At 41.2% G+C, this 26881-nt stretch overlaps 1 protein-coding gene across 1 annotated transcript in view; it reads right to left on the reverse strand.

Annotated features, from left to right (window-relative positions):
• CDHR1 (cadherin-related family member 1) overlaps positions 1-24130 on the reverse strand; it is a 43562-nt gene extending 19432 nt beyond the window's left edge. The window contains exons 1-11 of the mRNA XM_010001140.1: positions 23957-24130; positions 23080-23175; positions 14289-14434; positions 13403-13453; positions 11963-12052; positions 11421-11507; positions 9710-9826; positions 7927-8070; positions 5454-5532; positions 2521-2621; positions 744-947 (exon numbers count right to left, since the gene is read on the reverse strand). Coding sequence (XP_009999442.1) covers positions 744-947; positions 2521-2621; positions 5454-5532; positions 7927-8070; positions 9710-9826; positions 11421-11507; positions 11963-12052; positions 13403-13453; positions 14289-14434; positions 23080-23175; positions 23957-24017 — 1176 coding nt within the window. The 5' untranslated portion in view covers positions 24018-24130. The remainder of the gene's footprint in view (positions 1-743; positions 948-2520; positions 2622-5453; positions 5533-7926; positions 8071-9709; positions 9827-11420; positions 11508-11962; positions 12053-13402; positions 13454-14288; positions 14435-23079; positions 23176-23956) is intronic.
• Positions 24131-26881: the final 2751 nt, after the last annotated feature.

The raw sequence follows: 26881 nt of genomic DNA on the forward strand, positions 1-26881 counted from the left end.
TCTTTTCTCACTACCTAACCTCAGAGTATCTCAGATGGATGCCATTCATGCAGTATTTAGCTTAGGGATCCCTATAGGAACCATCACTGTATCTACAGGCATCACAGGTCAGTTAGTTAGCAGGCTGGGATGGATCAAGTTTTCTTTCCTTTTCCTTTATCTGGTTAGAGTTAGCTTGGCTGTGGCAAAATTTTTAAGATTACCTAAAAACATCACTCCAGTGGGAATGATTTAACTAAGCATGCATTGCTGACTTTGGCTGTAACATAAGGGCCAGATGGACAATATATTGTAATAAAACCAATATAAGAGTATGGACTGTACTGTTTTCATCAGGGGCTGAGAAGGGAGTAGGTACAGACAGCAATTGCACTTGAAGTTACTAAGTCATTGGAAATTCTAAGTAAATCTCCAAAGGGAGTACATTCTTGGACATTACACTGACAACAACTGAATGTAACCAGTAGTTATGGGTGGCTCATACAGACTGTTCAACTTCAGTTGTCACAAGAACTGGACTGCAGCTTTAGGACCACCCTTCTCATTGACATAACAGTATATGACAGACTAAGTATACTGCTGGGTCCAAACTCTGTGGTAATAGGCCCTACAAGTACTTTGTCCGTCCTTGGATAAGGTGAAATAGTCGAGTCCCTAAAATGACATTTCCCCATTTGATAGCTCTTTCTAGTCTTTGGGAAAATAGGGGAGGAAAACTGAAAGTCCACATAATTTACATTTACCTGATCTGAATCACTGACTGTAATCTTCAGTCCCCTCAAGATTTCACCTTCTGGGGGATGTTCGTACATGGTCAGTTCAAATCTATTCTGGGGACCATTTTCTCCATAGAATGTTGGTGGATGGTTGTTGAGGTCGACCACTCGTATAGTCACCATGGCAAAAGCGTACACTGAAACTTCACCTTCCTGACTGACTTCTGATGCCTGCAGCAGGCAGGAGAGAGAGAAGAACGATAAGCATATACTCTTTTTCCTAATTTCCACGTTCAGGTACTAATATGCATGTACAAATCACCCCAACACCCTAACTGGCAAGAAGATTCACGGCCTTATATTTCTCTAGGAATCTCAGCTAATTTCACAATGAATTTTATGATGAATAGCAGATTATGGTAATAAACCAGTCCCAATAAAGCCCGAGTCAAAAAATTATCCTCTGCATTTTGTGAGCTTAGTAACTCACTCTAGGTGAAAACAGTTCTTTAAAGACAGATAATCTAATATAGGCAGGAGAACTGCTTCTCTGAAGTGTTGACAGAATAGAAAAGGAAGACAATATTTAAATTTGCTATGGTACCTCAGGTAGTTGCTTTTCACATTGCTGCAGGGACTACAGCAGCCTTGAAAACTCTTAGAAAAAAACAACTGTACTTGTGGTATTTGGGCAAATATTTGGAGAAGAAAAATGGCACATTTTGTTGTTGCTTTTTTTTTAACTTCAGATTTAGTCTCTAATTTATAATTCTGTTTGCTGTCTAGATTAGCTTAATTTAAACTGGATAGAGTTTGGACAGACAAGCAAACCTACCTGGCAATTTCCTGAACTGAAAGATGAAATCTGCCTGTGTTTCAACAAGACCAACGTGCTGCCTGATGCACTGGACTGGACCTAATGTTTCTTCTGTCACTGTCACTCTGGCTAGTGTTTTTGTAACAGAACAGCTCTAAGATGCTTTTTTGCTGAAAAAGTCCAAAACCAAAGGCACTAGAACTAATCCTATATCTGGGAAGCACGAGCAGAATGCAATAAATCCGAGGAATTAGGGAAATAAATGGTGCCTGAGTTTAACTTGGACAATGGGAACTCCATGATCTCCCAGATTCAGCAAGCTGCTTGAGCTCAGTAGAAAGCAAGTGCCCTTGGGGATGCTACACTCGTTCTGGCAGTGTGCAAGGCTCATTGCTGCCTTTAGACAATATTGTCTTACCATGACAAACTCATGGTTGGAATATGCATTTGCTGAAGAAAACTGATACAGTATTCACAATTTAACTCTACATTTTTAAGCTCTTGGTCTTTAGAAAATGCTTAAAATAGTGCAGCCTGTCACACTGATACTGGCTGTTCCAGGTGTGAGCGTGTGGCTGACAAAAGCTTCAGGAGCGGATACTGGTGTGACACTGCACGATCTACTCCAGTCCGATCACTCATCATAGATTTCACAGTTACCCATCTCATCATGCTGAGATTGCAAGACCTCAGTTTAGAAATAAAAGCTGAAAAAAACAAGGAACAGTTATCTACCTGTGGTAAAGGATGTTGATTCTCTAGACTCAGAGATGAAAGATAACTTAATTTGAAAGAAGTAATCTGAGAGACTAAATATCCCAAGGAACAAAAGCATTTTCTTCTATTTTATACTCTCTGGCACTCTGCTCAAATATAGCAAGTAGTTTCTAAAACAGGTAAAGTCAGCTATAAATTGAGCTATTTTAAATGATCATTTCTACTTATGGCATTTAAGGCCAATAGTCTTCAAGTGGCGACAGAACATACCTGGACTTTCAGTTCATACACTTCTTTTTTGAGCTGACTTGGGCTTTTTATAACAGAAACAGCTCCAGTTGTGTTGCCGATTTCGAATGAACCTTCACTTCCTGGAATAAAACCAAGACACTCTAGTTACATGCCACACTTCCTTTTTCTGAAAAAGCATGAGCATTAAGCATATCTTTGACCATATGTGTATCCACATCTATCAGCAGATTTGAAGGCACTTTTAAAAAATGAAGCATTTCCATGCCTGATCACAGCGAGTTGAAAACACGGATGAGGGCAAAAAGGGTGTTACCCCTTAGTGAAGGCTCAGTGGTGCTCTGCCCCAGTGGACAACTGCCCTTACTTTCCTCTTCTCACCCTGGTCAGGTTCCCTTCAAGCCTCAGCAACCAGGCATGCAAATTTGGCCTTAATCTCTATTATGCTATCTTCTTTACATGCTGGTTTAGACAAAAATAGACATTCTTCATTTTAATTAGCAAATTCATAATTAAGTCTCTGAAAAACAAGATCTCCCTCATTAATATCAGCTAAGGTGAGAAGTCTGACAATCTGTCTGAAAGAAACATTGTCACTCTTTCTGCAGACTGCCTCTAGGGAGAAGCATTTTCTGGCCTTAGACATTCAGTTGTTAAAAATCTCTAAGCCTCTTGGCAAGGCTGTCCTGAACAAGAAGGATTTTGGAGGAACTGAAGTAGAACTGAGGCTTTTTTGAGGCAGTCTGACAGGCAGGACAGGGCTGCAGGCTGACTTTGCTGCCACTGACCTGACTTCCACTGACCTGAACAGATCAGTTACAGGGCCACAGTCCCTTGAGACTCGGTGAATTTCTGCTGAAACAAATGCAAGCTTGCAGAGAGGGCGGAGGCGCCTCATCACAGTGTCTGCACCCATCTGACCATCACGGCCAAAAGCAAGCTGGTGCCCAGGGAAGGGACCTGCTGGCAGCTCAAGGGCCCTGCCCTGCTCTGCTGAGGGGCTATGGGCACCCCTGCATGCTGCCTCATGCACGGTATTGGCCACAACCTACGTTTTGTGGCTGAGTCTGCCATTGAAAGGAAAAGAGAAGAAAACCCTTAGAACAAAGGAAATCAAGCCTTCAAAGATAAAGGATGATTACCAGAAAGCCCAGTAATTTTTCTTTTTCTCTAACTGAATTTCAATGCTGATTTTTAAAAATTATCTGATAGTACCCTGTTTTGCTAATACCTGCAGTAACTGCAACTTCATTAGAGCACACTAGACACAACATTGAACAGATAATGGTCAATTATTAAGATACATTGGCCTAGAAAGTACATCCTGACTGAGAAGAAGCTTAAGTCAATAGTGGCTTCAAGCCACCATACTTCATGTTATTGTCTAGTTATCACAGGGAAATTGGTTAACTTGGAGTACGTAGCATTATGTGTATTCCTTTGTACAGCATGTTCAGAGGATTCTGATAATTTTCTAAAATTATCCCACACTCCCTGGATAAAAAATGCTTATAATGAAGAAATAATTTCCTATTTATTGATAGTATTTTCTTGCTTTTTGACACCCCAGCCTGTAGGTACTGGAATAATGACTTGTCACAAGTAATGCCAGGGTCTGAGGTGCAGGGACAAAAAAACTATTGTAATATTCTATTCTCTATTTCTTCAACTTTCCTTCCCCTCTTTTCCATTTCATGCTAGAAAAATCCTGTGTTAATGTGCATGAAAAAAGCATTCTCCCTATTAAGTCATATTTTGTGCTACTTATCAGTCATACCCTTCCATCTTCATTTTCCACTCCTTCCTAATCACTTACCTTTTTTATCCCATAGCACCATTTTGGTCCTCTATTATCTCTGGAAATCTAACAACTTTCCTCATTTATCCTTTTCCCCTTTGACATTTTCCCCAATTCATCAGCCTTTGCTTATTCTTCTTACTCAATTTCTCTCTTGTCTAGCATATTTCCATCCCACTTTTTTGTTTATACTCCTTGTTCTCCACCTTTCTTTTTACTTTTTCTAATTTTTCAGTTATTCTTTTTTGCATTTTTTTTTCTCAATGTTTCTTCCTTCCTTTTACCCTCTTATATATATTCTCTTGCTTTGAGAAAGAATGTCAGCATGGGTCATATCCCACCATCAAGGCAAAACCTCAGTTGCAACCCTCTCTGTCCCCTCTAGACCTTGCTATTCAGATCACGTCACACAACGAAGAACTTAACTACATAGGTCTGCACTTGAGATTTCTCTTGAGAAATTTTGGGATCTCTTACACCTAGGAGTTTAAGTCTTGTTTTGGAGGCTGAGAGAACTAAACAAAACTAAGGTTTTGTAGCTTGGAATTTTGTTGAGCTAAGTTGTTTACTTCACCAGCTAATGAATCATCAATTCAGCCAAGTCTCACATTTATGCTATTAAAAGACATGTGACAGACACTCTTAGAATAGCTGATGAAAAACATTAATCTGACAACATCTACGTTCTTCCAGTGCAGTATACAGCCAGTGTCTCTTCACTACTGAAAACAATTTCTTCCAAGAAACCAGAGGTTTGACTGCTTAGCCATTTTAATAGCAGTATTAATAAAAATATCCTTCTAAATGTCTGGATCTCCCCAGAATGCACTCTCTTGCCTCTCAGATTAATGATAGAGATGCTCAGTAGCAGTGAATGCATCTCCCTTTATGCTTTCTGAAATGACAAGCAGGCTACTGATGCTTAACAAATCAGCAACATTAACAATTCCAAGCTAAGTCTGTGAAGCAGATCATAAAACTCAGTGAATCCTATCTTGGATGCTATTTGGTAGACAGAGCCCGGGAGTTGTTTGAGATACCTGACATTTTTTCATGAGAGCTTGTCTCAGCTTTAATAAACTCTAGCATATCCTATTCTAATTTAACGTCAGATCTAGTTTTGGCTGCCATTCAGATTTCACACAAGTCTACTCACCATTCACGATGCAGTAATGAATGCTGTTAGGCTTTCCTCTATCTCCATCAAGAGCAACAACAGTAAGGACCTCAGAGCCCTGGGGAAAAATGGGAAATCGCAGTCTATGCCAAGATCTGAGAGCAGTGAAACTGTGTATGAATAAACTGAACTTCTTAGAGTCTTTCTGCAGTGAGGTGTGGAGGGAAGAGTAAATACTTTTGCTTGTGCTATGTGGGGAACACACCAAGTGCTACTGACTCCCAGCCAGAAAAAGTCAGTGCTTGGCTTTGCAAAGCAAGAACCAAATGCTACTCCTTGGACCAACTCTGTGTTGTTCCTACATTCATAGTTTTAGTTGTTCCAAGTGATGTTGCAGCCTATGCACTGTTCCTCCATAAAAAGTGGGGGCATCCCTGCTGCTGCTGCTGACTCTCTATGGGCCCTCTGTGTGACCTGCTGCCAGTGCCATGCTGCTGCACCAATGGCAGGGTAACCTGCTCTGGTGCCTGGGCCTCAGCTGCCTCAGCATTTCACTGCATTTCTTTCTGTGCAAGTAACATAGCCATAGGTCATTTGTACAGAACTTGTGTACTGAAGACCATTTGCCCATGTGACTGCTCCTGTCAGCTGAGAGGGATGATGACTGTCAGCATTAAAACACTCACCTCAGAGGCAATAAGCTGTGCAATCTAGGCCTCTGAACTAAAGTGTTACTGTTTGGGGCTACAAAAGCAGGGAACATTGAAGGAACTATCAGTTAATCACAACTGGCAACAAGGAACATTTTCATCGCAACATTTGGGTGGCTTTTTCAAACTAGAGCCAGGTTCTGTTAGAGCAACAGGAAACACAGAATTGTATTTATTATCATTTATGCTGGAAGCTGCAATAAAATCTGCTTACTGGGAAAAATACAGATAATTTACGCTGGAAGTTTCAATAAAATCAGCCTACTGGGCAAAATGCAGTGCATTCCCTTTGAAGGTGACAGAAAACTTGTAAATCCTGACAACATCATCAGGGAGAAAAGAAGAAAGTTTACAAAGTTAACACCAAATGTGTAAACACTAAAATCAGCTGGTGCATCTCTCATTGTGGAGTTCATTCTAATAACAAAACCCACAGTGGGAATGGAATTTGTGATTCCATCATTGTAATATAATAATGTGTATGTTATTAACTCAGGTTGGATGTAATTAACATTTGTTGACTGCCACTTCCATGGTAAACACTAACTTCTGGGTGCATATGATAGTTACTTCAAGAACTATACATAGTTATGCAGAATAAATCATAGTATCACTAGTTCCAAACATCTGCAAAACACACAAACATTACCTCTCTGCCCTGCTGAAATGTAACAGAAATATATAGTTGTGCAAGGCCTGCAGTGTACATTGTGGTTCTGGACAGAAACTAAAGACATGATCTTCCCTGAAACTTCAAGGGAAGGTCAAGTGAACAGAGTGCAATGACATTGCCAAAGAGATCAGTAGTCTGATGTTGGTTAAAAATTCATGAATTTCTCATTTCTCATCCTATATGTGAAGAAAAATATAATTAAACCTTATGTATCAGGGTGAAACCTGGTGCATACACAATATCATGCCACTTTTTGGACAGTTACAAAATTCATTAGTTCATAGCTTCAAGAGTAATGTGGCTGAAAGCCTCATGGCTGATACAATAAACTGATTTACTAAGCTGTATAACCCCTTTTAAGCAAACCTGCTTTTAGCATTTCCAAGGTGACAGCACAGCCAGGAGCTCAGCGTACTCCATGGATTCTGTGTCCATGACAGATACAAAGTGGTATTTTCAGCAGCAAGACACATATTGACAAATGCAGTGTCCCTACTTGTAAGTGGTTCTCCTAAGTATGTCCCTGCTTGCTTGATAAACTGGTGCTGTTTAGGCCTAGAAGGATTTACTGGTCCATTCTGACTATCTAGCCATCACTGAGCAGTAAGTACCCTGGATTTTGGGGAATGTCAGGATTGCTTCTCCCCAGGTGGTGTCCATGGAACAGCACAGAGTCTAGAGCATTCGGGTATAAACTCTTGCCCTTACACAACCAGCTGTTGGTACCAGACTGATCAACTAGAAAATAAAAGCACCGTGAGAACACACAGCACACAAAGGCTTTTAGCATGATGTGTTCAGGTGAGGCAACTGGTGAGGCTTAAGCCTTCAGCCCAGTGCCTTTGCAGGTCTCAGCTACAGAGGAGCTCTTAGCTTCTGTCTGGGCTTAGACTAACATAAATAAGCAGAAACGTTTTTTACTTTAACAACAGGAAGCCTTGTATGTCAAATTTGCAATGGATGGTAATAAAGAACAATTCTGAGATCTGGTCAGCTCATTTCACCTAGGAGTCAAATCAGAGTTTAGGTCCCAGTTTACAATAAAGCTTGTGCTAGAAACCATAGGACCATATTGACTTAGAAATGAAAGATTGCATTTGTTCTCCTACAGGCAAAAAGCAGCACTTACTGCAAGTGTATCCTCATAGACATATCCATAGTAGGGAGTCCCGACGAACATGGGAGGAGTGTCCTGAACATCCTCCACATTGATAGTAACTGTTGTTGTGGCTGAAAACACTTTGTTGTCTCCCCTGAGCTTCCCACCACCATCCTAGAAGAGAAGTAATTATCAGATCCCTCCACTCACACATGTCTGCAAATCAGTTTTCAGCAATGCATGCACCTCATGAGCCTGCAGTAGCAAAGTCCAAGGAATCCCTTCTCTCTCTTAACACACAGATTAATCTCTGCTGCCCTGTTCCCTTCTCTTTTCAATTTGTCCTGCTCCCTGTCTGATTAGGAACACAGCTTGCAGTTCCTGAGAGGTAATTATATTACAAGTGGTTGTGCCAATCTATGCAGTCATACATGATCTTTTATCAACAACACAGGGGATATGCAATACATTTTTTTTGGTAGGGAAATAAGAATGCTGGAAACTGATAGGAAAAGTTCATTATTGAAGTCTACAGCTTTTCATCCCACATATAGTTTTGTCATAAACACAAGACAATGCACAGAAGCAAGGTAGTGCATTTCCAGGGAGAAATTAAACAAGTATGCATGACTGAAGTCTCCTAGGGACTGGTATGTGATAAAGTGAGAGCACGGAGGAGCTGTGCAGCCAACAACTGTTAGATAGCCACGGTGTATAAACAGTCTCTGGGGACCTGACTGCAATCAACTCTGTGCTACTCATACAGCAGAGCCAATCAGAAAGATGACTCACAATTTCAGAAGCTTTTAACACACTGAGTCTCAGAGCACTGGCTGGAGGTCAGTAGTCATGCTGCTGTATGGGAGTGCGAATTATTCAGCATGTCTGCTGTACTAATTCTAAAAATTCCATTTTTTTGGAAAATATATCCTCAGTTTTTTCCTCCTTGCTATACCAAAGGCAACATTTAAGCCAGAACCCTGGCTAAATAAATACATAAAAAGATCCATATGTTTTTCATAAAACATGAGAAACTCACTCCCCTCAAGTAGCAGCAAAATCATCCTCTTTCCACCCATGCAAGTCTATCTGTGTCAAAGGTCCCCAAAGGATCCTGAGAAACTTTACTTCAGAATCCATAAACTTTTAATGCCCATTATGAATTCTCAGCTGCACCAGAGATGCAGCACTGCTGAGAATGATAGCAGCAAGAAGGGATGTGGTACAGCATCTGCAGGATTTGAATAAGCTTCTGCCACAAGACAGCAGAGAAGTGAAACACCCACAGATGCTTTCAGAAAAGAAGTTTCTCATTTGTGCTGCACTGCATCCAGCTGTGCCCTGTGTCTTACTGTGGCTAATAACTATGACCTTCACTGCCTGTCTGCCCAGGGTTTGCCCTTATTGCAGCAGGACTATGCCCTGAACAGCACAAGGGAACCCTGTGTTTGCCCAGAAGCTGAGGCTTCTTGAAGCTGGGGCTGCATACATCGACCCTTCACTTCTAGGTGACTCTCAAAACACACAGGTGGCTTTCTGCAGTGAGGCTCACTATCCTGGCACTGGGGCCTGAGCAAAATGTGGGAAAACCACTCACAAATGCTTCCAGATGCTTGTTCAGCAGCAGACACTGGTCATCTTTCCTCCCTCAATTTTCCATGTTAGCCCCACACACCTCCAGGTGTTAGAGTGACTGCCTCAATGTTATGCTTCATGTTTCAGCAGCCCTTTAAGTCACACCTGAATCCAAACTAATCAATCCTTCTCACTTACAACCCCCCACTTCCTGTAGTTTCAGATAAAAGCTTTGTACCTTGGCTACAACGACAACAAAATGTGTTCTTGATTTCTCATAGTCAAGGGTAACCCCTGTTTTGATGCGCAGGACACCACTGTGACGGTCTATTGTAAACTTATTAGCATGGATGTTCTAGAAGAAAAGAAAAGAAGAAACAGCAAGAGATTAGAGGTATGGAAATAAAATTGCCATAGGGATTAATCTTTTATTTCATCTGCTAAGGGAAAAGACTAGAATAATTATGCAGTTTGGGTGAATAATGTATTTGATGAATTTCACCTCTGTGTGTTTATGAACAATTCATGAACTAACCGTGAGTCTCATTATACAGAATAAATCAGTTATCTGCAATGTAGTTTTAAAAAATCTTTCAGTATTTAATTGTGACATTGTAAGCTTTGCTTAACACAGTTCATTGTATGGAAAGGTAGAGAGGGCTCTAGACTAAAAAAGATGAGGGGAAAAGGAAGAAGCATAAAATGTTATTTCTTAGCTTTTTAAAGTTTCACTAGCTTAAGAAATAGCAGGAAGTTTGAATGCAGAGGTCATTGTCAATAGAGAGGTGTTTTGGTGATTTTTGTGATATACAAATAATATATAAGACATCTGATTTCCAAAAAGGCCTAAACAATGTCTCTTTCCATTCTCTGGACTGGAGATACCTATAAACATGCTCCCATTTGGGTATTCATACACAGTGGCCACTGTTAGTCTTGGCCTTCTCAGTACACGTCACCACATCAGACTTTCAGAGGTTTTTTTTTGTGCACCTTAAGAATTCTCAGAAATTGTGCTACAAGACACAGCAATGTTTTTTCAGCAAATACACATATTTAATAACATTTTTTGCCACACAAACATATCAACTAGACACAGAACTTTGAAACTGCTATTCCTTAGCTTCATAGTCTATTAAATTACTGGAAAAAAAACCCTGTGCAAAACTGAATCATGCACAGATTGTCTTTTAAATGGATCATAGTTGGTGGAATCAAAACTCAATTTCAACAAGGAACTCAAAAAGTGTTCTTTCAATATGCCCAGCCTCTTAACAGTATTAGCTTTAGTGCTGTGCAAGTATCTCCACACTTGTTTCCATAATTGTATCCAAACAATATTGCAACAAGCTATTTGGTCTTTTTTCTGTTCCTTCTAGAATAAGGGGAACTGCAGCTAATAAGGACAAAGCTGCTTGTAGGAAGAGTAATGCAAAAATTTGTCCTTTTGGCATGCAGAAGGTCTGTAATAAAGAACTTCAGCTTTACATCCAAAGCCCTTTCTGTTCTCCACCAGTGGGGAATACCTGAAAGGCTGGTTTCAGGTGGGCATGGCTTTGTCAGTGAGAAGACTTAGTACCTGTGATTCAGGTCTCAGTTACCCATCAGCTTGATACACTGAAGTGCACATTTGTGTTTCTGATATGCATCCAAGATTACAAGTTAGACTTGCTCTCCTTGTTATTCCGAAGAATGTCCAATAAGAGCCCTGCCAGCAAGGACACGAGTGACAGTGGCAACTCCCACTCCACCATCTGCCTGCCAGACTGCACTTGGCTGCTGGCAATCAGACAGTATCCATTTTGTCAATGCTTGTTTTCTTTTGCATGGTACAAAATTGGTTCTATAGACACTTAGTAGCAGGCTCAACCCTTAAAATATTTTTTAACCTGATTTCTGAGATCTCAGTAGATGAGAGATGATTTTTCAAGATACCAGTTATACCTTACCTGCAAGAAGTAGGTGATACTTCCTCCAGAACCTGTGTCTCTGTCCACTGCCTCGATCTTGAAGATACTGCTGCCAGAGGGAGCATTCTGTAACCAGAGTTATCAGAGTCACACAGTGGAAAACCAGATGAGTCAGAAGAAATAAAAACTGAGCATGCAAGGAGGCAGAAAAAGAGAGTGATGGCAGAAAGAACCAAATAGAAGACAGAGAAGAGGGAAGAGACTACAAACGGAGGAAATTGGAAAAAATTAGGAAGAAAAAAAACCTTTTTTGAATAAAAATGACAGGAAATCTCAGCTAAGACAAAGTGCATCCTATTCCTACTGAAGTAAATTCTAAAAACTCCCCATGACACTTAGCTTGGAGCTTACCTATAAAGTAACTCACCTTATTCCCTAAGTTTGCAATGAATATTAAATACCTACCCAAACCAAAAGACTGCAAGTTAGTCCTGCACATCATCTTATTCTACTGAAAACATACTAGCTTCTTTTACACCCTTCTGAAACATACTTCTATTATGCAAAGCAACTTCACCCACCTCTGGGACTTGGACAATGTAAGGTGTATTGATGAACTCTGGGCTCTCATCGTTAGCATCCATTACAAGGATCCTGACTTTTTCAGAAACCTGGAGCAGAATATGAAGAACTTGTTATAACTCTAAACTGATTTTCAACATGCACCTGTCCATTTGATTACTAAGGTGAAGTCAAAGGCACTGAAAAGTTATGTTGTAATCTTTGCACTACTAAAACTGAGCACATAAAAGAAAATACAGAAAATCCCATCATCCAGAAGAATTTGCTTTGTGGAGAATCACAGAATCATAGAACACCCAGATAGCTCCAAACAGAGATAGAGGAGTCTCAGAGTACTTTATAAATTACAGATTTGGGCTAATTTTCAAAAGTAATTATTTTTCTTTATGGCATTCAAGACACTGTGATGTATTTTATGAGAATATATAAAAGACTGTAAAAGTTGGTACCTGACAGCCAAGAGCATTCATTAATGCCTCATTTGATATCATGATACTAGGCTAACAGCATGCATAATTCAGATATACAGATGCAGGCTACTAATATGTAACCATCCATCTTGAACAAAATATGTGCTCTCTTTCTAAAAAATCAGAAGCCAACACATTTGACCAACAAAATTTCCCAGCTGTTTGCAAGTGGATATGTGATCCCATTATTTCCTATTTATAGGGGTAGCCAGGACAGTTGTGCCTGTAGGACACTGGCACCTCCTCAAATATTTGTTGTAGTAATCTAACTAATTAGTTTGAGATGAGGAGAAGCTCTAGAGTTATTCTGTCTTGTGGATGGTAAAAGGGTCCCACTTCGTGGCACATCTAGTGATGAAGGCTAGGTCCTCTTATTGGCAGACTAATATCCTGGCTGTGACAGCTCCACCTCTAAACTGAAAATGCCAAGGAAATGTGTAGAACTAGGACTGGATGCTTGTGCAATGCCTCAGATAAATCCTTAATGATTAGATGTGATCAAAGCTTTATTCAACAGTAGACAAGAAAGCCCCCACCACCTTAGCTTAAGCAAATCTTCTTAATGTCATGCTAAAGAAATGTTGTGGGAAGGGAGAGACAGCCCTGCTCTTGGGTGTCCAGTATTAGTTTCTAAAAACTCATGCATTTCTCCAAAAAGCCTCCAGATTTTTCTTAGGTACAAATCCTACTGAGCTGACAGTGAAACTTCACAGCAAGTTGCTGTTAATTCTGCAGGCCACTAAGTGAGTCTTTCAGCTCTCACTACATTGTAATTATGCTCAAATAGCTAAGCAAGGAGCTGGAGCGAGACCCAAGTTACTGGGACTTAGTGGCTCTTGAAACAGGAGGTAAGACTCTAGTTAGATTACGTTTTTTGATAAAATGAGATGGTCCCTGTAAGGTAATTTAATAGGAGGATGTATGTGGAGACAGACAGTTTGATAAGCTACAGAATAATTAACTACTTACTGTATTCAGGCCATCTGAAATACTGACGATAACTTCAATCTCATCTTCCTTCTGTAAACCAAGAAAACCCCTTTGTTAGAGAGACAGTGTCGGCCCTGATTTGAAATGGGACTGAAAATTCAAATGTGTCTCAGTAGGTAGAAGAAAGTAACTACTAATACCACAAAGCAATCACAGCAGAAGCTAGGAAGACCTCTCAGAAGCTTCAGTTGTGGGGCTCCTTGGACTTTCTGCAGCTACTGGTCAAGAGATGGTTGGTGCCTGTTTTCCTGTAGGATGCTAGTGAAATTCAGTCATGTTTTTCAAAAAACATTCCATAAAAAACCATGACTGGTTCAAAATTCTTCTGTCTCAGTATACAGCACTTTGAAGAGTTTACTAAGTACTGTGTACCCTTCTCTGCAAAGGAGATATGAAGGGTTCAGTGCCTGTTACCAGAATAAGGCTGTCTTCAGGCTAGTATTGCTAGATCTTTAACCCATGTGGTTACTGACAGGCTATCAGCTATGATGTAGAGCTAGAGTAGTGTCTTGGAACACTGCTTACACAAATCTCTGCTTCCTTCTAATGACAGGAGAGTCCCCTGTTTCAGGATTAGAGGATTGTAACTGCCCCTAAGCTCTAGATGGGGAGCAGATGGGGGAAGATAGGAATAAAGAGTAAACTTCTCTCTTAGCAAAAGCTGGACAGGCAGCTGCCAAAAAACGTGATAGCAGTGACAGTGGCACAAGTCAACTGGAAAACAATGTGATAGGTGAAGCCTAATGTCTCAGAATTGCAAAGTATATGTTTCAGGAGCAAGTAAGTTGGCATTGCCCTTAAACCCACAGATCAAATGAAACTAAAGAAAATTCCACAAACACAGAATGATGACATTGCACTGTACCTCTCTGTCAAGCTCTTCAATCAGAGTAACATTTCCAAAGTTCTCATCAACAGAAAAGTAGCGTCTTGATCCAGCTTCGTATGCCAGGCCGTACACCACGGGATCGCCTTCTGGATCAGTGCCATTCAGAGTGTACACATGGGTACCTGAAAAGTTGACATTCAACAACATTTCCCTGTTTCAGCATTTTCCTGTTCAATCACTGAATATTGTGCTGCTCTGTTCCTGTGGTGCTGCAGTTCCCTGGGTCACTTTGCAATCTCAGCATGAGCCAACACTGTGTTCTTGTTCTGGTGATAAGTGCAATGAGTTGGGATGATCAGGCACTCCCCTAAGTCTACTGGAAACTCCTGCTGCCTGGATCAGAATCTGATCTGGTTGGCTGAGATATCAGAACCACATAACAGAAGTTGTAGTCAAAACAAAAAAATAAAGTATTGACCAAAGTAAACCATGTCATGATCCTATAAACAGAGATTCTAAGTGAGACCCTTTGAGCTCTCTGGGATGGCAACAAGCTGTGACCTCTCCAGTGTCTCCCCCTGACCTGAGACGCCTCTCAGGGGAGAATTCATGAGGTTCACAGATTGCTGATATGTGCAGACAAGTAATTATCTATAATTGAGTTTTGAAAAGTTTAAATTTTATGTTAACCTCTATATTTGTGTGCTTATGTATGTGCAATTTGATTTAAGAAATTCTGTCAACTTATGTGAACCTTGCCATTCTCAAATCTTTAACTAAGCCACTTTTTGATTATAATTTTTGTTAAGTCACTCTGTAAATTGGCTGATGATCAAGTGTCATTAAATACTATTCAGTTTAATTCTGTCATTTACCTAATAATAATAATAATAAATTGCTGCTACCTCAAGGTGTATAAAATCCCAATTTGCAACAAACTACCTTCCACTCCTAAATCAGGAGCTGTGAGAGTTCCTTGGGAACTCAGGTACCCTGTGGCAGACAAAGCTTTTGCGAATCAAACCCATTTACTGGGAAATATGGATAAGTAGACAGCTCAATAGTCCTGATTGCCTACTTGTTTAGCCTACTGGTTAAACCAGGTTTATCAGTGCTGGTTTCTCGCACTTAGGGCCCTTTCCTGTGGAACTGCAACTAGATCAAGACTGTTCACATCATAGTGTTTGTAAACTCATGTCAAACTCTCAGCCCAGGGGAGTCAAAAGCAGTACTGTTGTAGGACTGGGTGACAATCTCAGCAGTACCAAAAAGCCCTCTTATGGAAGCAACCAAAATGCAAACTAGCAGGCAGAAGATCCAACATCTGAAGGCAGTGCCCCCAAGGGACTGGACCCAGGCTCAGAAGCTCAGGAGGTGCACGGACATTTGCAGACTCTTCCACTTTCAGAACTAATAGATATGAAAGTTTTCTTTCCTATTTCACTCCTCCTCATTAGATCACTCTCATTAAATTATCTATTTAACACACCCACTCATGCTCATACCAATGAATAAATTTTCTAAATTCATCAATGTATTTTTTTCACAAGCTGAGGAAAGAGAGATTGTTTTTTCTATTTTCAAACATTTGAGAAGTTGGTGCCAGTTTTTCCAGTAAACTGATTATCAAAAGTGACTTCCTGGGGGAGTTAAAACACCCACATTTTTAAAACATAGTGTGGGTTTATTAGTTATTTTTTTAAACTTACATATCTGTCATTCTACTGTGCATTAATATCTTCACCCGGATAACTTCAAGCACTTTGCAAACACTTTTGTTTCAGTCCAGTGCACTGTGCCTTTGGTAAATTATCTGGGATATCCCAGTTCAGAAAAGAAACTCTGCTTTACATTTAACTAAGTTATCTGTACTGGAAATACTGTAGCCAAGTGACTTACTGGTTAGTAGTGAGTTTCACTTGTGCATGGAATACAAAGATAGGATGGAAGGATCCCCACTAAGAAAGTTAGCATAAAGTTAAGGAAGAACACTGTTAAATAGAACCCAGAAGACTCCAGTTTTTAACTGCTCTGTCCTTGAGTTTGAGAGATTTTTAATTGTGTACTCAAAAGTAATAATCTTTTTCTCATATCCCCACTGCAGTGGCAGTGGAGTTTTTCACTGACCAGATCCATAAAATTCTGTTAAACTCTAGAGCTTTGGTTGAGGCCCTGCCTACCACACTGAGAGATCAGTTTCTTGAATGTTTCCTCAGTTTTGCAATACAACCTTTTGCTCCTCTTTTACTTACTCCTTGGCATGTAAAATGTGAAACAGATTAGTGGGCTTAATGGACATGCAATGTCCAGGCACCAGCAGTGATACTTAAAAAATCTGGCTGTGTTCTTTGCATAGCAAGAGATTTTGCCAAGTAATGTGGAATCTGTTCTCATTTATGAGTAAACCCTCTTCTGATAATTACCAGGGCAAAATTTGGGCAACTTTGCACAGAAAAATGTTCATAATGTAAAAACCAATAGGCCCACAGGAGCACAAACCAGACCCTGTTACGAGCTGGCTCAGCCAGCCAATAGTCAAGATTTGCAAACCAGGGTCACAAAACTACAAAATGCTTTCCATGTTTTTCTCAGACTTTTCCAAAATATTAAAAGTGTAGAAAGTAACAACACATCACACATCTGCAAGACAGATACCCAAAAATGATTAGGGACAACTGAACTGTGTAAGTACAAAGAAATACAAGGAGAGGATTAAACAGTTCTGAAAGGACACCTGCCTCCTGATTTAGCTGTCTACATAAGAGCATAAATTTCAAGACTGTTGAAGGTTCTGCAGTACCAGCACTGACTGCATTTATTCTTGTTTTTCAAAAGGTTTGTCTCATTATCACAGCTAGGGCCAAATGGAGAATTCATGTATGAGCTGTCAGCACTTCAGTGACATTATCAATACAGTGCTTTTATTCAGCCCTTTTAAGCCATAAGAAGTTTTTACTTCTCAGTTGCTTTTCTGCCCTTCTTCTATACTTTTTCTATCCCTTCCACTTTATATACGTCTGGCTGTCCTGCCTGTTTCTAGTTCATGCAGATATCTGCCTGTGCGGTGGAGAAACAGGATGGACACCACAGCCTGCATCTGGGTTCCCCTGGAGCCTGCAGGTGACAGCCAGGCACACGGTCTTGTGCTGTGACTGGGACTGCAATGGACTGCAAACCATTCCTCAGGGATCACAGGGCATGTGCTAGTGAAGAATAGACTGTGAAAGTTCTGGTGAACACATTTGAAAATGGGCTTTTTCTTCCAATCTTACATTTTTCTCCCCTACATTTTCTAGGATTTTTTAATAAGGAAAACAGGGATTTTCTTTCTGCTAAATGTGAGAAGAAACTTTTATAATGGTATACACTGAGATTACTGAGCTTTCTGAGCAAGTAATTATGGAAATCACTCATCTTTACACTGTTCACTTCCTGGCTAAAGCTGATACTTCTTCATTTTTCATAACACAGGATACTTGTGTGCCTTTGAAATTGGATTGTGGATCAAAATTTATTTTCAAGCTCATTATAATTCCTAATTTTGTCTGAATTGTAATTTCATTGCACAATACTCTCCATATCATTAACACCCCAGGAACACTTTTCAGCTCAGTGTTAATGCCAATTAAAACCTCCTCTCAGTGTGCTGCCTCCATTTGCTAAAAATGAAATAAATGGGAAAAAAAGCGCTAAAATCTTATCAATAAGTACCAAGTAAACAGCCTCTCCCTGTCAGAAAGATAAAGGAATAGAAGAGTCTTTAGCTGTGGATATAGCAAATTCCATGTAAGGGCCCCAGCTGGAAGAGCAGGATGCTCTGAGTACCTAGGGGATGATGCAGCAGGCTGGGATGGGAAGCTGTACACTGCTCCCTGCTAGAGTTGCTTACCAGGAGCCAAGCCAGGTTTCTACTCAGTTTTCCAACTCCATCTTAAAAGTAATTTCGTCTTTGGTCCTGTCACTCATGCTGAATGGCCAACCCATGATGCAAATGCTCCATTTTACTTCATTTCTGACTTAAATTTATTCACAGCCAACCTTTGTCCATGTGCTCTAGGGTTGGTTTTGCCCTCTCACTGAAGATAGTTTCTCCCTCTCTGCTGTGCAACACTCAGCAATCCAAGCCTCACCATGCCAAGTCAAACAAAGCCAAGCACATTTTGGAATCATGCTCAGTCTCCCCATTGTCCTTTGCCACCACAGCTGACATCTGTTAATAAGATGCTGAAAGGGACATCTAGGGCCATGCTCCCAGGACAGGACACCTCTGTTTCCAATGTCACAGCAAATATCATTTTGCCTGGGGTCTTGTGCCTACTCTCCACCTGTCTCAGCCAAAGGCCCATTTCTCCACCAGAAAAGGTGATGGACAGTTATCACAAAGCCTACAGATGTCTCCTATACACTCCAAGCTCACCCCAAGAAAATGGGAGCTCAGGATCCTAGAGGACATAGACCACACACCAAAACTACTTCAAAATGGCTTCCTTCCCATTTACTATGAGCCATGGCTCCTTTCTGAGCACACCCAGGCAACTCCTGCTCCCTCCCTGCACCCTGACACACCAGGGTAGCTGGTGGAGACACGGCCAGGACTCGCAGCCCAAAAGCCACGTCTGCAACAGCAGCAGCAGCAGCAGGCCCCGCCTGCAAGCAGCTGCAGTCCGGAAAGGAGGGTACAGCAGCAAGCGCCAGCAGCGGGCCCAAAACACCACCCCACAAACAGCAGCAGTGTGTCCCCACTGCACCTGCAGCAACCAACTGAAAAGAGAAGCCAGGTGAGGGCAACTTTCTGATGTATCTGCAGATTCTGTCAGAAGAATAAAAGCAGAAGCGAAGGCTGTAAGAGGGGTGTGGTCTCTGCGCAGCTGTGTGCAGGGCTCTGCGTAGCAGGGGCTCCCGTTGGTGCCGGGTTGGCTCTGCTGCAGTGATGCAGAAAGCAGGCTGCGTTTCACAGGTTTTATTCTGGTAGCTTGAAGCTTTTCTCTGGGAGAAATTTTAGCTTCTGCAAAATGCTGAATATTTTTGCACCTTCAAAAAATGCAGCCAGGAATCATATGAATGTGAGGTCTTGGTGGGTCTCTAGATTTCAAGATGCAGCTTGGGCTAAATTATCCATGTCTGTGTCCTTCCTACTTGGACAGGAATTATCATTTAAAAAAGAGGCATGTTGATTCTTTCACTTAGGTATTTCTTGTGACAAGGAAAGCTGGAAGTAAATTGTGGGCAGAAAAAAAATGCCTTGTGGGTTCAGATACTATGTGATGGATGAAATACAGAAACACATACTCTCTGATGGCAGATTGCCAGGATGGGATCACTGAGCACTGAAGGAAGGACAAGGAAACACATCAGCAAGGACTCTTACCAAGCTTGGGGAGCATCAGTTGGACCAGGGTGATAGAACAGGGAAGCAGTGTAAGGTACCAGAGGGAACAAAATGGCTCTCCACAACCAACTGCGAATAACAGGAAGAAACAAGTCCAGGAACAACAGGGGAAGCTTGATGGATGGAGGGAACTGAAGTGGTCAGTCAGCCACTGGTAGGTAGCTGGCAACTGCAGCTTTGATCACAGAACTGCCAAGGCAAACTGGCTTTTAATGAGAAGGAGTGTATACCTGAAAAATGCAAGGATGAGAGGCATGAAAAGATCTCCAGAGCACCAATGATGCTTGGGCTTTGAGAGAGTAATGAACGTAGGTCTTCTGACTATGCTTCAATCCCTTGCTCTGCAGCTGTTCTCAGTCCCACTCTGTCCCCACTATGAGGGCTTATAGGGATTAATTAGATAAGATGAAACAAACAGCCTGAAATAGCATCCCACACATGCCTTAAGACCTTGATTAAGAGCACACGCACATTTTGTATGTACACAGACAATTTTTTGCAAAGAGCTAATCACCCACCTGCCCTGTCAAACAGCTACACAAACTGCAAATGCTATTTCAGTTCATAACTTTTCCCATTCTTTTAAATCTGGCACAGAAAGGGGCTGCTGTTCTGGCCTTTCTTACCTCAAGGGGTCTTACGCTATGTAGCAATAAATGGGATCTGGGAAGCTGCAGGCACTTTAAAGCTTTCACAGAGAAATACTGTTTACTGTTTTAATGATAATTTATGTCACAATGTATGCAACTTGGTAGATTACAACTATCTGTCATTAAGCAAAACTGCACAAGGAAAAGCAGGTCAAGTTAAGGATTATAGGAGCATGATAATGTGATTTTCCTGAATTTAAGGCTTTCATGCAGCTGCAGCACTGCAATTTTTCTTTCTACAATCATGTAGAGTATCCATATTCTCCTTTCAGTGCTCCAAAATGTTGTGTTTCCCTTGCCTACAGATGCCAGGGAATATAACTAATAAACATCACTTTGCCAGCTGCTGGTAATCTCAGTGGGGCCAAAGACTGCAAAATTCCTGCAGGTTTATTAAAGCTGCTGTTCATGGCATTGCTCAGATCAGACATCAGCTGCTGCCAAGAAAAGCATCCTGCCTATAATACCAAATTTATTCAAGCATAGGGAAGACCTAAAGGCAACCTGCCCATTTTTGTAGCACCTAAGCTTGAGTGAAGCCATCCAGAATAAAGCATATGAAAGTTTTAATTCCCTTGTTTTTGCCAGTGGGGCCACAGAAAAGGGCCAGGCTGGCAGCCATTTAGCACAGGCAGTGTGTGAGCCCTCACTGAGTGACGGCATGAAGCTCTGACTGTGGTCTGATGCTCCCCACACAGTGCTGTAGCACCAAAGTGCTGGTGTCATTCATTCCCTGCTCCGGGAGCCTTCCTGCCAAAGCATCCCCAAGGAGTGGCTGTGCTGACATAGGCGGCGGGTAGCAGCTGCAGTTTGCATTGAGCAGCCACGTCCCAAGGGAACTTCCCAAAGCACTTTCACAAAAGAGGGCCTTGCAGTACCCACAGCTTTTAGTCAAGGTGTTCTGGAATTAGCCCAAAGAAGCACCAGCAGCTGCACCTCCAAGCTACCAAATTAGGACCTCTCAAAAGTAAGCTCTTAAGTCCCTTTCCCAAGGGTTTCTCTAGGCCCTTTGCAAAAGCCAAAACTCAACACCTAATATTTCACCTCAGAGACATTGGTGGCACATTTGGAGTTTTAAGCCAGAACTCTCTCTAGTCTTCTAAAGCACATTTATACAGCAAATGAGAAATACAAGTCAGCCAATGTAAACACATTTAAACACATTCTGAATTAAGTCAGCAGGCATTAGGCACAGCGGCACTGAAGATAGAGCCACCTGGGCTTTATCACTGCTGCAACAAAAGCATAAACTCTTCAGGGACCTCTGAGTACCTAGTCTGGTTGTTAATGTTACAAAAGCACACACAAAAGCCTATCACATGTCTGTGACTATTCTTTCTCAGGCTAGTTACAAGAACACTAACACAGACTCTGATCCTACGCACTGCTGTTTATCTGTTGAGTCCAGCACACTCTGTTGTTGCTTGGAGCCCCAAATCAGAAGCACTGGATCCCAGTGGAAACTTAATGTCCTAATCTACTGCTGCAGAGAGTGCTGACATATGAAGAGACCATGTGGCACTGTGGTCCTGATAGGAAGGACACTTATGACTGTGCTGTGGCCCCATGAACATGCAGAAGGCTGGAGGCTCCAAGCAGTGGCAGGGAGAGGCTCTGTCCGTGTGTGTGAGCTGACATTACACCAGGGGATGGGAATCTGATGGCAAGTGAGTGAGTTGTACAGCCTGCTGTTTGAGTGGTGGAGTTGGCAAAAACTACCTCAAACAAACTGAGTCAGGGTGCCATTTTATGGCTACTTTGCATTACAAGCCTTATCTACACTATTAGATGAGTAATTCCACTTGCTAATCTTAGTTTATCTTAGTTTATTTTAGTCCAACAATCAGCAGGGCTACCTGGATTGCCAAGACTGAGCCAGTGTGGTTTCCATGTGAATGTAGGCAGAAGTACAGAAAAAATTCACAGCTTCTTGGTCTGCCTCTGGCTTTTGCAAGTGCCACAACATCACTGATGGCCTTCAGCTGAAGTTTCCACTTAAGCCTGGCCGAGCTTATAGCAAATCCCCACTGCATCATAAGCAACCTGGTTTTAAGTTCATCACCTAGATGCGTCACTTCTACAGTATGTGTGGCCTTCCCCTCCTGTTCTCTGGTTGAGGGCTAAGGGAGGGTTTTGGGTGCACCCCTCTGCACCACCTAAGGGTGGTGTTCATTCCCCCATGTAAAATACTGATTCTAAATTGTTCTTCTTATAAATTTTTCTTATTACAATCACAGTTAAAAGAAGCATAAATAGAGCTGCCTCAATATGCTGAAAGCTGAAAAATGTACCAACTTCTGAATTTTCAATAAATGAAAACTAAACCTTTTTTAAAAACAAGTTTTTTAGACAAAGCAATTTCACTTCAAGTAGAAACCTTTTCTGCCATTGTAAACATGAAAAATGTGGTAACTATTTAATGAAAACCATGCCTCCGTTACATATCAATATACAGCTGTATTATACCAAGGCTAATAAAATTACAAGCAACTAGGCTTTATCTCATAAGCATTTACTGAATTAGTAAGAAGTCCTTCACTACCATAAATTTATTTCTGACCCCAAAGGTCTGTGCTTTGATGCTCTGAATAGACTGATGGACCATCATGTTTTAAATTACAGCTACAATTCAAATATGTAATTTTAAATTGAGGCCAATTAAAAGCTTCCAAGAAAAATACATAAGACTACTGTATATTACAACAATCTACAACATTATATATATTTCTAATCAAAAGAGCAAGCAGCTGCAGTTTCACAATGTGAACATACTAATTTTAATACTGACCAACAGGTGTGTCCTCTGAAAGGCTGAGAAGTGCCATGTTGCCATTTGTGCTTCTGGCTCCATTATCAAAGAAATAAGGGGCATAATTTGCCTGAGCTGCAATTAAAAAAAACAAACAAACAACAAACAGAAGGTAAACAAAAGCATTTTGTAGGTGGCAGTTATTTGGCTTTGTTACCTGACTCTCAGTAAACATGAGCTGTTCTGGGAATACTATGAGTGTGTAACATACCCAGTTGCTGCTATGGACTTTCAGAACTCTATCTGTACAGATACTTTGAATAAAATTACTTCTACATGCCCCTGTGCCAGTATTTGCACAGCAGCAAATAGAGAAAAATAGTATATGAGAAAAGAAAAAAAAACAACAAACCACACCAGGAACAAATTAAGTAGCAAGGATCTCTAAAAAATCTCAGTGAGTTCCAGACAAGCTTAATTGCAAAATTAACCTTTTCAGCTTGCAATGACTGTACAGTCTCCCCTACTCCACACACATGCACATCTGAAGCTTTTCCAGTTTCCCAGTACTTTACCCAGTATTCTAAGCACATTGTCTTAAAATTATGCCTACTGCATGAGCAATTAGCCGTAATAAAATTGTTACTTACTTGCTGCCAGACAACAGCAAACAAAGTTAAAAAAAAAACAAACAAGAAACAACAAATTAGTTGTCATTCTACTGACTGACAGTTAAGATTCAGAATAGCCCATTTGAAACAATGCTCTAAATATATAAACACAGAGGAACAGGGATCAGTTGCCAAGGAAAATATTTCAGGACAACATTACCACATCAGTAAGGATTACTACAGGATTTAAGGTTATGCTTGTATCCTCCTATATTTTCACATAACAAAGTGATTATTGTACTCACCCAGGCAAACGTGCACCAAACTGACAAATAAAGAGGGGGTGAAATGCCTTACATGCTTCATCCCACTGAAGAAAAGGCCAATTTCCTCTCTGTTTCAAGGGCTTGTTATTATTTTTTTCCTCTCAGAAAGGTCCAGGAAAGTGTCCTTCAGACTGATGTAGTGGAGAAATGTGCTAGAGGCAGTAGCAGATGCTAAGTTGTTAAGCGGATGACACGTCTTAATTTCTAAGGAATTTAAAGAAGCTCCTTCCTACCATCTAATTAGAGCGATTACTTTGTAGGGAGCTGTGGGACTCATTTCCGAGACAAGATTTGGAGGAATACGTGTAACTCTCATAGGTTCTGCTGTTAGTGCTGCCTTTGTGCTGTACAAGCACACAAACCAGAGAGGAGGTAAAGTAGAAAGTTGTTTTCTTTCCCAACTCAATATCTTTAACTCTCTAAGCCAGTCCTCCACTTTTGAGAGCTAAAAGAGGTTTATCTTTATTTTAGTATTTTATAATCTTAAGAAACTACAAAGGAAAAAAATCTAACAATTAGCAACAAACAGTAAACATGATTGTTTTAAAGGAAACAATCACATTTACAATAGCAAAAAATACACACAATTGCATACTGAAAATGCAGAAGGCAAAATGTGCATTTTTTCATGAGCTGGCTTGGTCATTTAATTATTAAACTGCATTAATTTCTGAAAGTGTCTTCATTCAGCTGGTAATTTTTAACCAACATGCTAGAAAGTGTATTTAACCACCAATATATGGAAAAAAGTAACAAGGTAGATTTCATTGCTTGTTTTGGTTTTCTGCACGTAAAAGGTTTTTGCACTAATTTAAAATGTGTCATCCAATAAATTATAGGCATAGAAAATCAGTGATTCTTGGAACTTGTTCACAAAGCTTTTCACTGCTTAAAACGAACTTCATCAGTGGTAACATTGAGCTTCCAATCAAGGAGATGTTTACATAATGGCTTAGCTGTTTAAACGTGACTTGAGGCAAAGCACCTGCCCTTTAAGGATGTGTTAATGGAGTTTTCTGTATTTTAATTAATAGCATGCTGAAAGAGAAATGTCTAAGAAATAAATCACTCAAACAGTTCTTCATTGCAATGCTTTAAAATGTGACAGAAGCTACACTTTCTTCCTGGCAGAGCTCCTGGCTGCTGGTGCTGGCTGCATGCAGCATGGATGCAGGTAAGGTGGGTGCAGCTGCCAGCACCTTGGTAGCCAACTCCTGCATGCAGATCTCCAGCAGAGCTGCTGCTGTTGCAGAGCTCACTGCAGGAGGATCCCCTGGTGCTGCCCACCCTTTAGGGCCTTCTCAGGGCTGAGGACGGTTCCTGCTACAGCATTGCGTCTTGGCCATGCTCTGGACATGGGTCCCACGTAACTCTGGGATGCTGCATGTCCCCAGTGTCCAACTGGGCTGCAGGGCAGGCAACATCTGCTTCCTTGAGGACAAACCTGAGACACAGAAAGCAAGTGCAGAGCCACGAATCACGTTCAGGCTGGGTAACAGTGGAGATTTTTGCCTCCCCAAATCATCCATGTGTTTTATCGTTATTTGCTAAGATTTTGGCAGACAGGGGATAAGTGTCCCCTAGACATGACACTGTAGACAGAGGCGCCTGTCCCAGCACCTGCCCGTGGGGTGGGCAGTGCTCCCGGGCCAGCCTTCACCACACACACGGGCAGGACAGTCTGGGCAGTTTATATGTATTTTTCCTACAGAGGGAGCTAGCAGCTAGATTCTGCCACATATGTACAGTATTACCTTATCCACCAGTAGCTGAAACTGCAGCATGAACAAACGATGAGGGAGGCCGTGGGAGGGAAGTCTTTGCTGCAGATGCAGTGCTGGGATGCTCCTGTGCTGCAGACAGGGCATTTCTGCACCTTCAGGTTCCCTCACACCTGCAGGGCTGCTGGGAGAACACCTCTGCCTGCAGAACAAATCAACTGTAAGACTCCCAGAAGGGTAGAAGTAAAACTCTTGTGCTCAGTACTAACAAAACTCAGCGTCCATAGTGGAACTTGCCAGAGAATGGTACAGAGAACAAAAGCCTAAAAGGGCTCTGAAACAGATTAGACAATTCATGAAAATTATATTCATCAGTGACCAGCAAATGTGATGATACAGATGCAAACCTCAGCTTGGTTAGGAACCATCTACCAGAAGCTTGAAAGTTAAAGCAGGGGAAGCCTCTTTGTCATTTAATCTTTCTAACCAGCCCCTACAAGATCAAGACCTTTGGTGTGACTCCATATAACTATTATTGTAGAGCAGTGTCTGCAAAGGCTCCATGTTGAACTAACATGGGACTTCAGCTCAGCTCTGTGAAGCTCAGGTGACCTGCAGCAGGCAACTAAGAAAAACAACCATATTTTTAGTGTATTTATATTCCAAATATGGGGATCCAAAGCTGAAAACTGTGTGGGAGAGGATACACATATATAGAAGATGAATATAAATGTAATCCCTGTTACAGGTTTAACTATGCTACCAGTGTCAGAAGTAATATTAAATGACTGATAAAAATCACAGAAATGCACCTGCGTGGTGCCCAAAAGGAAACATAAATAGCACCTAAATGTCCTGTCACCTGCCTCCTTAATCCAGAACTAGCAACACACTTTTTTCTGCAGAGTGTTTTGCTAGAAAAAGTGATGGAGAGCTCTTGTCAAAGTTAATAGCTGTCTGTTCCCCTTGGTTGCATCCCCTGGGGATCTACATCTCTAGGGCCTGTATCTCCAAGGCAGGAAAAAGTCTCAGTCCTGAATTTCAACGAGTTTGAGCTCTCAATCCCCTTAGAATTTTAAAACTTAGCTTATATGCCTCTGTGCACACTCAGATACATACAGCAACACTCTGACAGAATATTTTTTTCTGACAGAAAATATCCTTTGATCAAAGCTAATACAGC

This window comes from Chaetura pelagica, unplaced genomic scaffold (genome assembly GCF_000747805.2).
Source record: "Chaetura pelagica isolate M959 unplaced genomic scaffold, ChaPel_1.0 scaffold346, whole genome shotgun sequence".
In the NCBI taxonomy this organism is placed as follows: Eukaryota; Metazoa; Chordata; class Aves; order Apodiformes; family Apodidae; genus Chaetura; species Chaetura pelagica.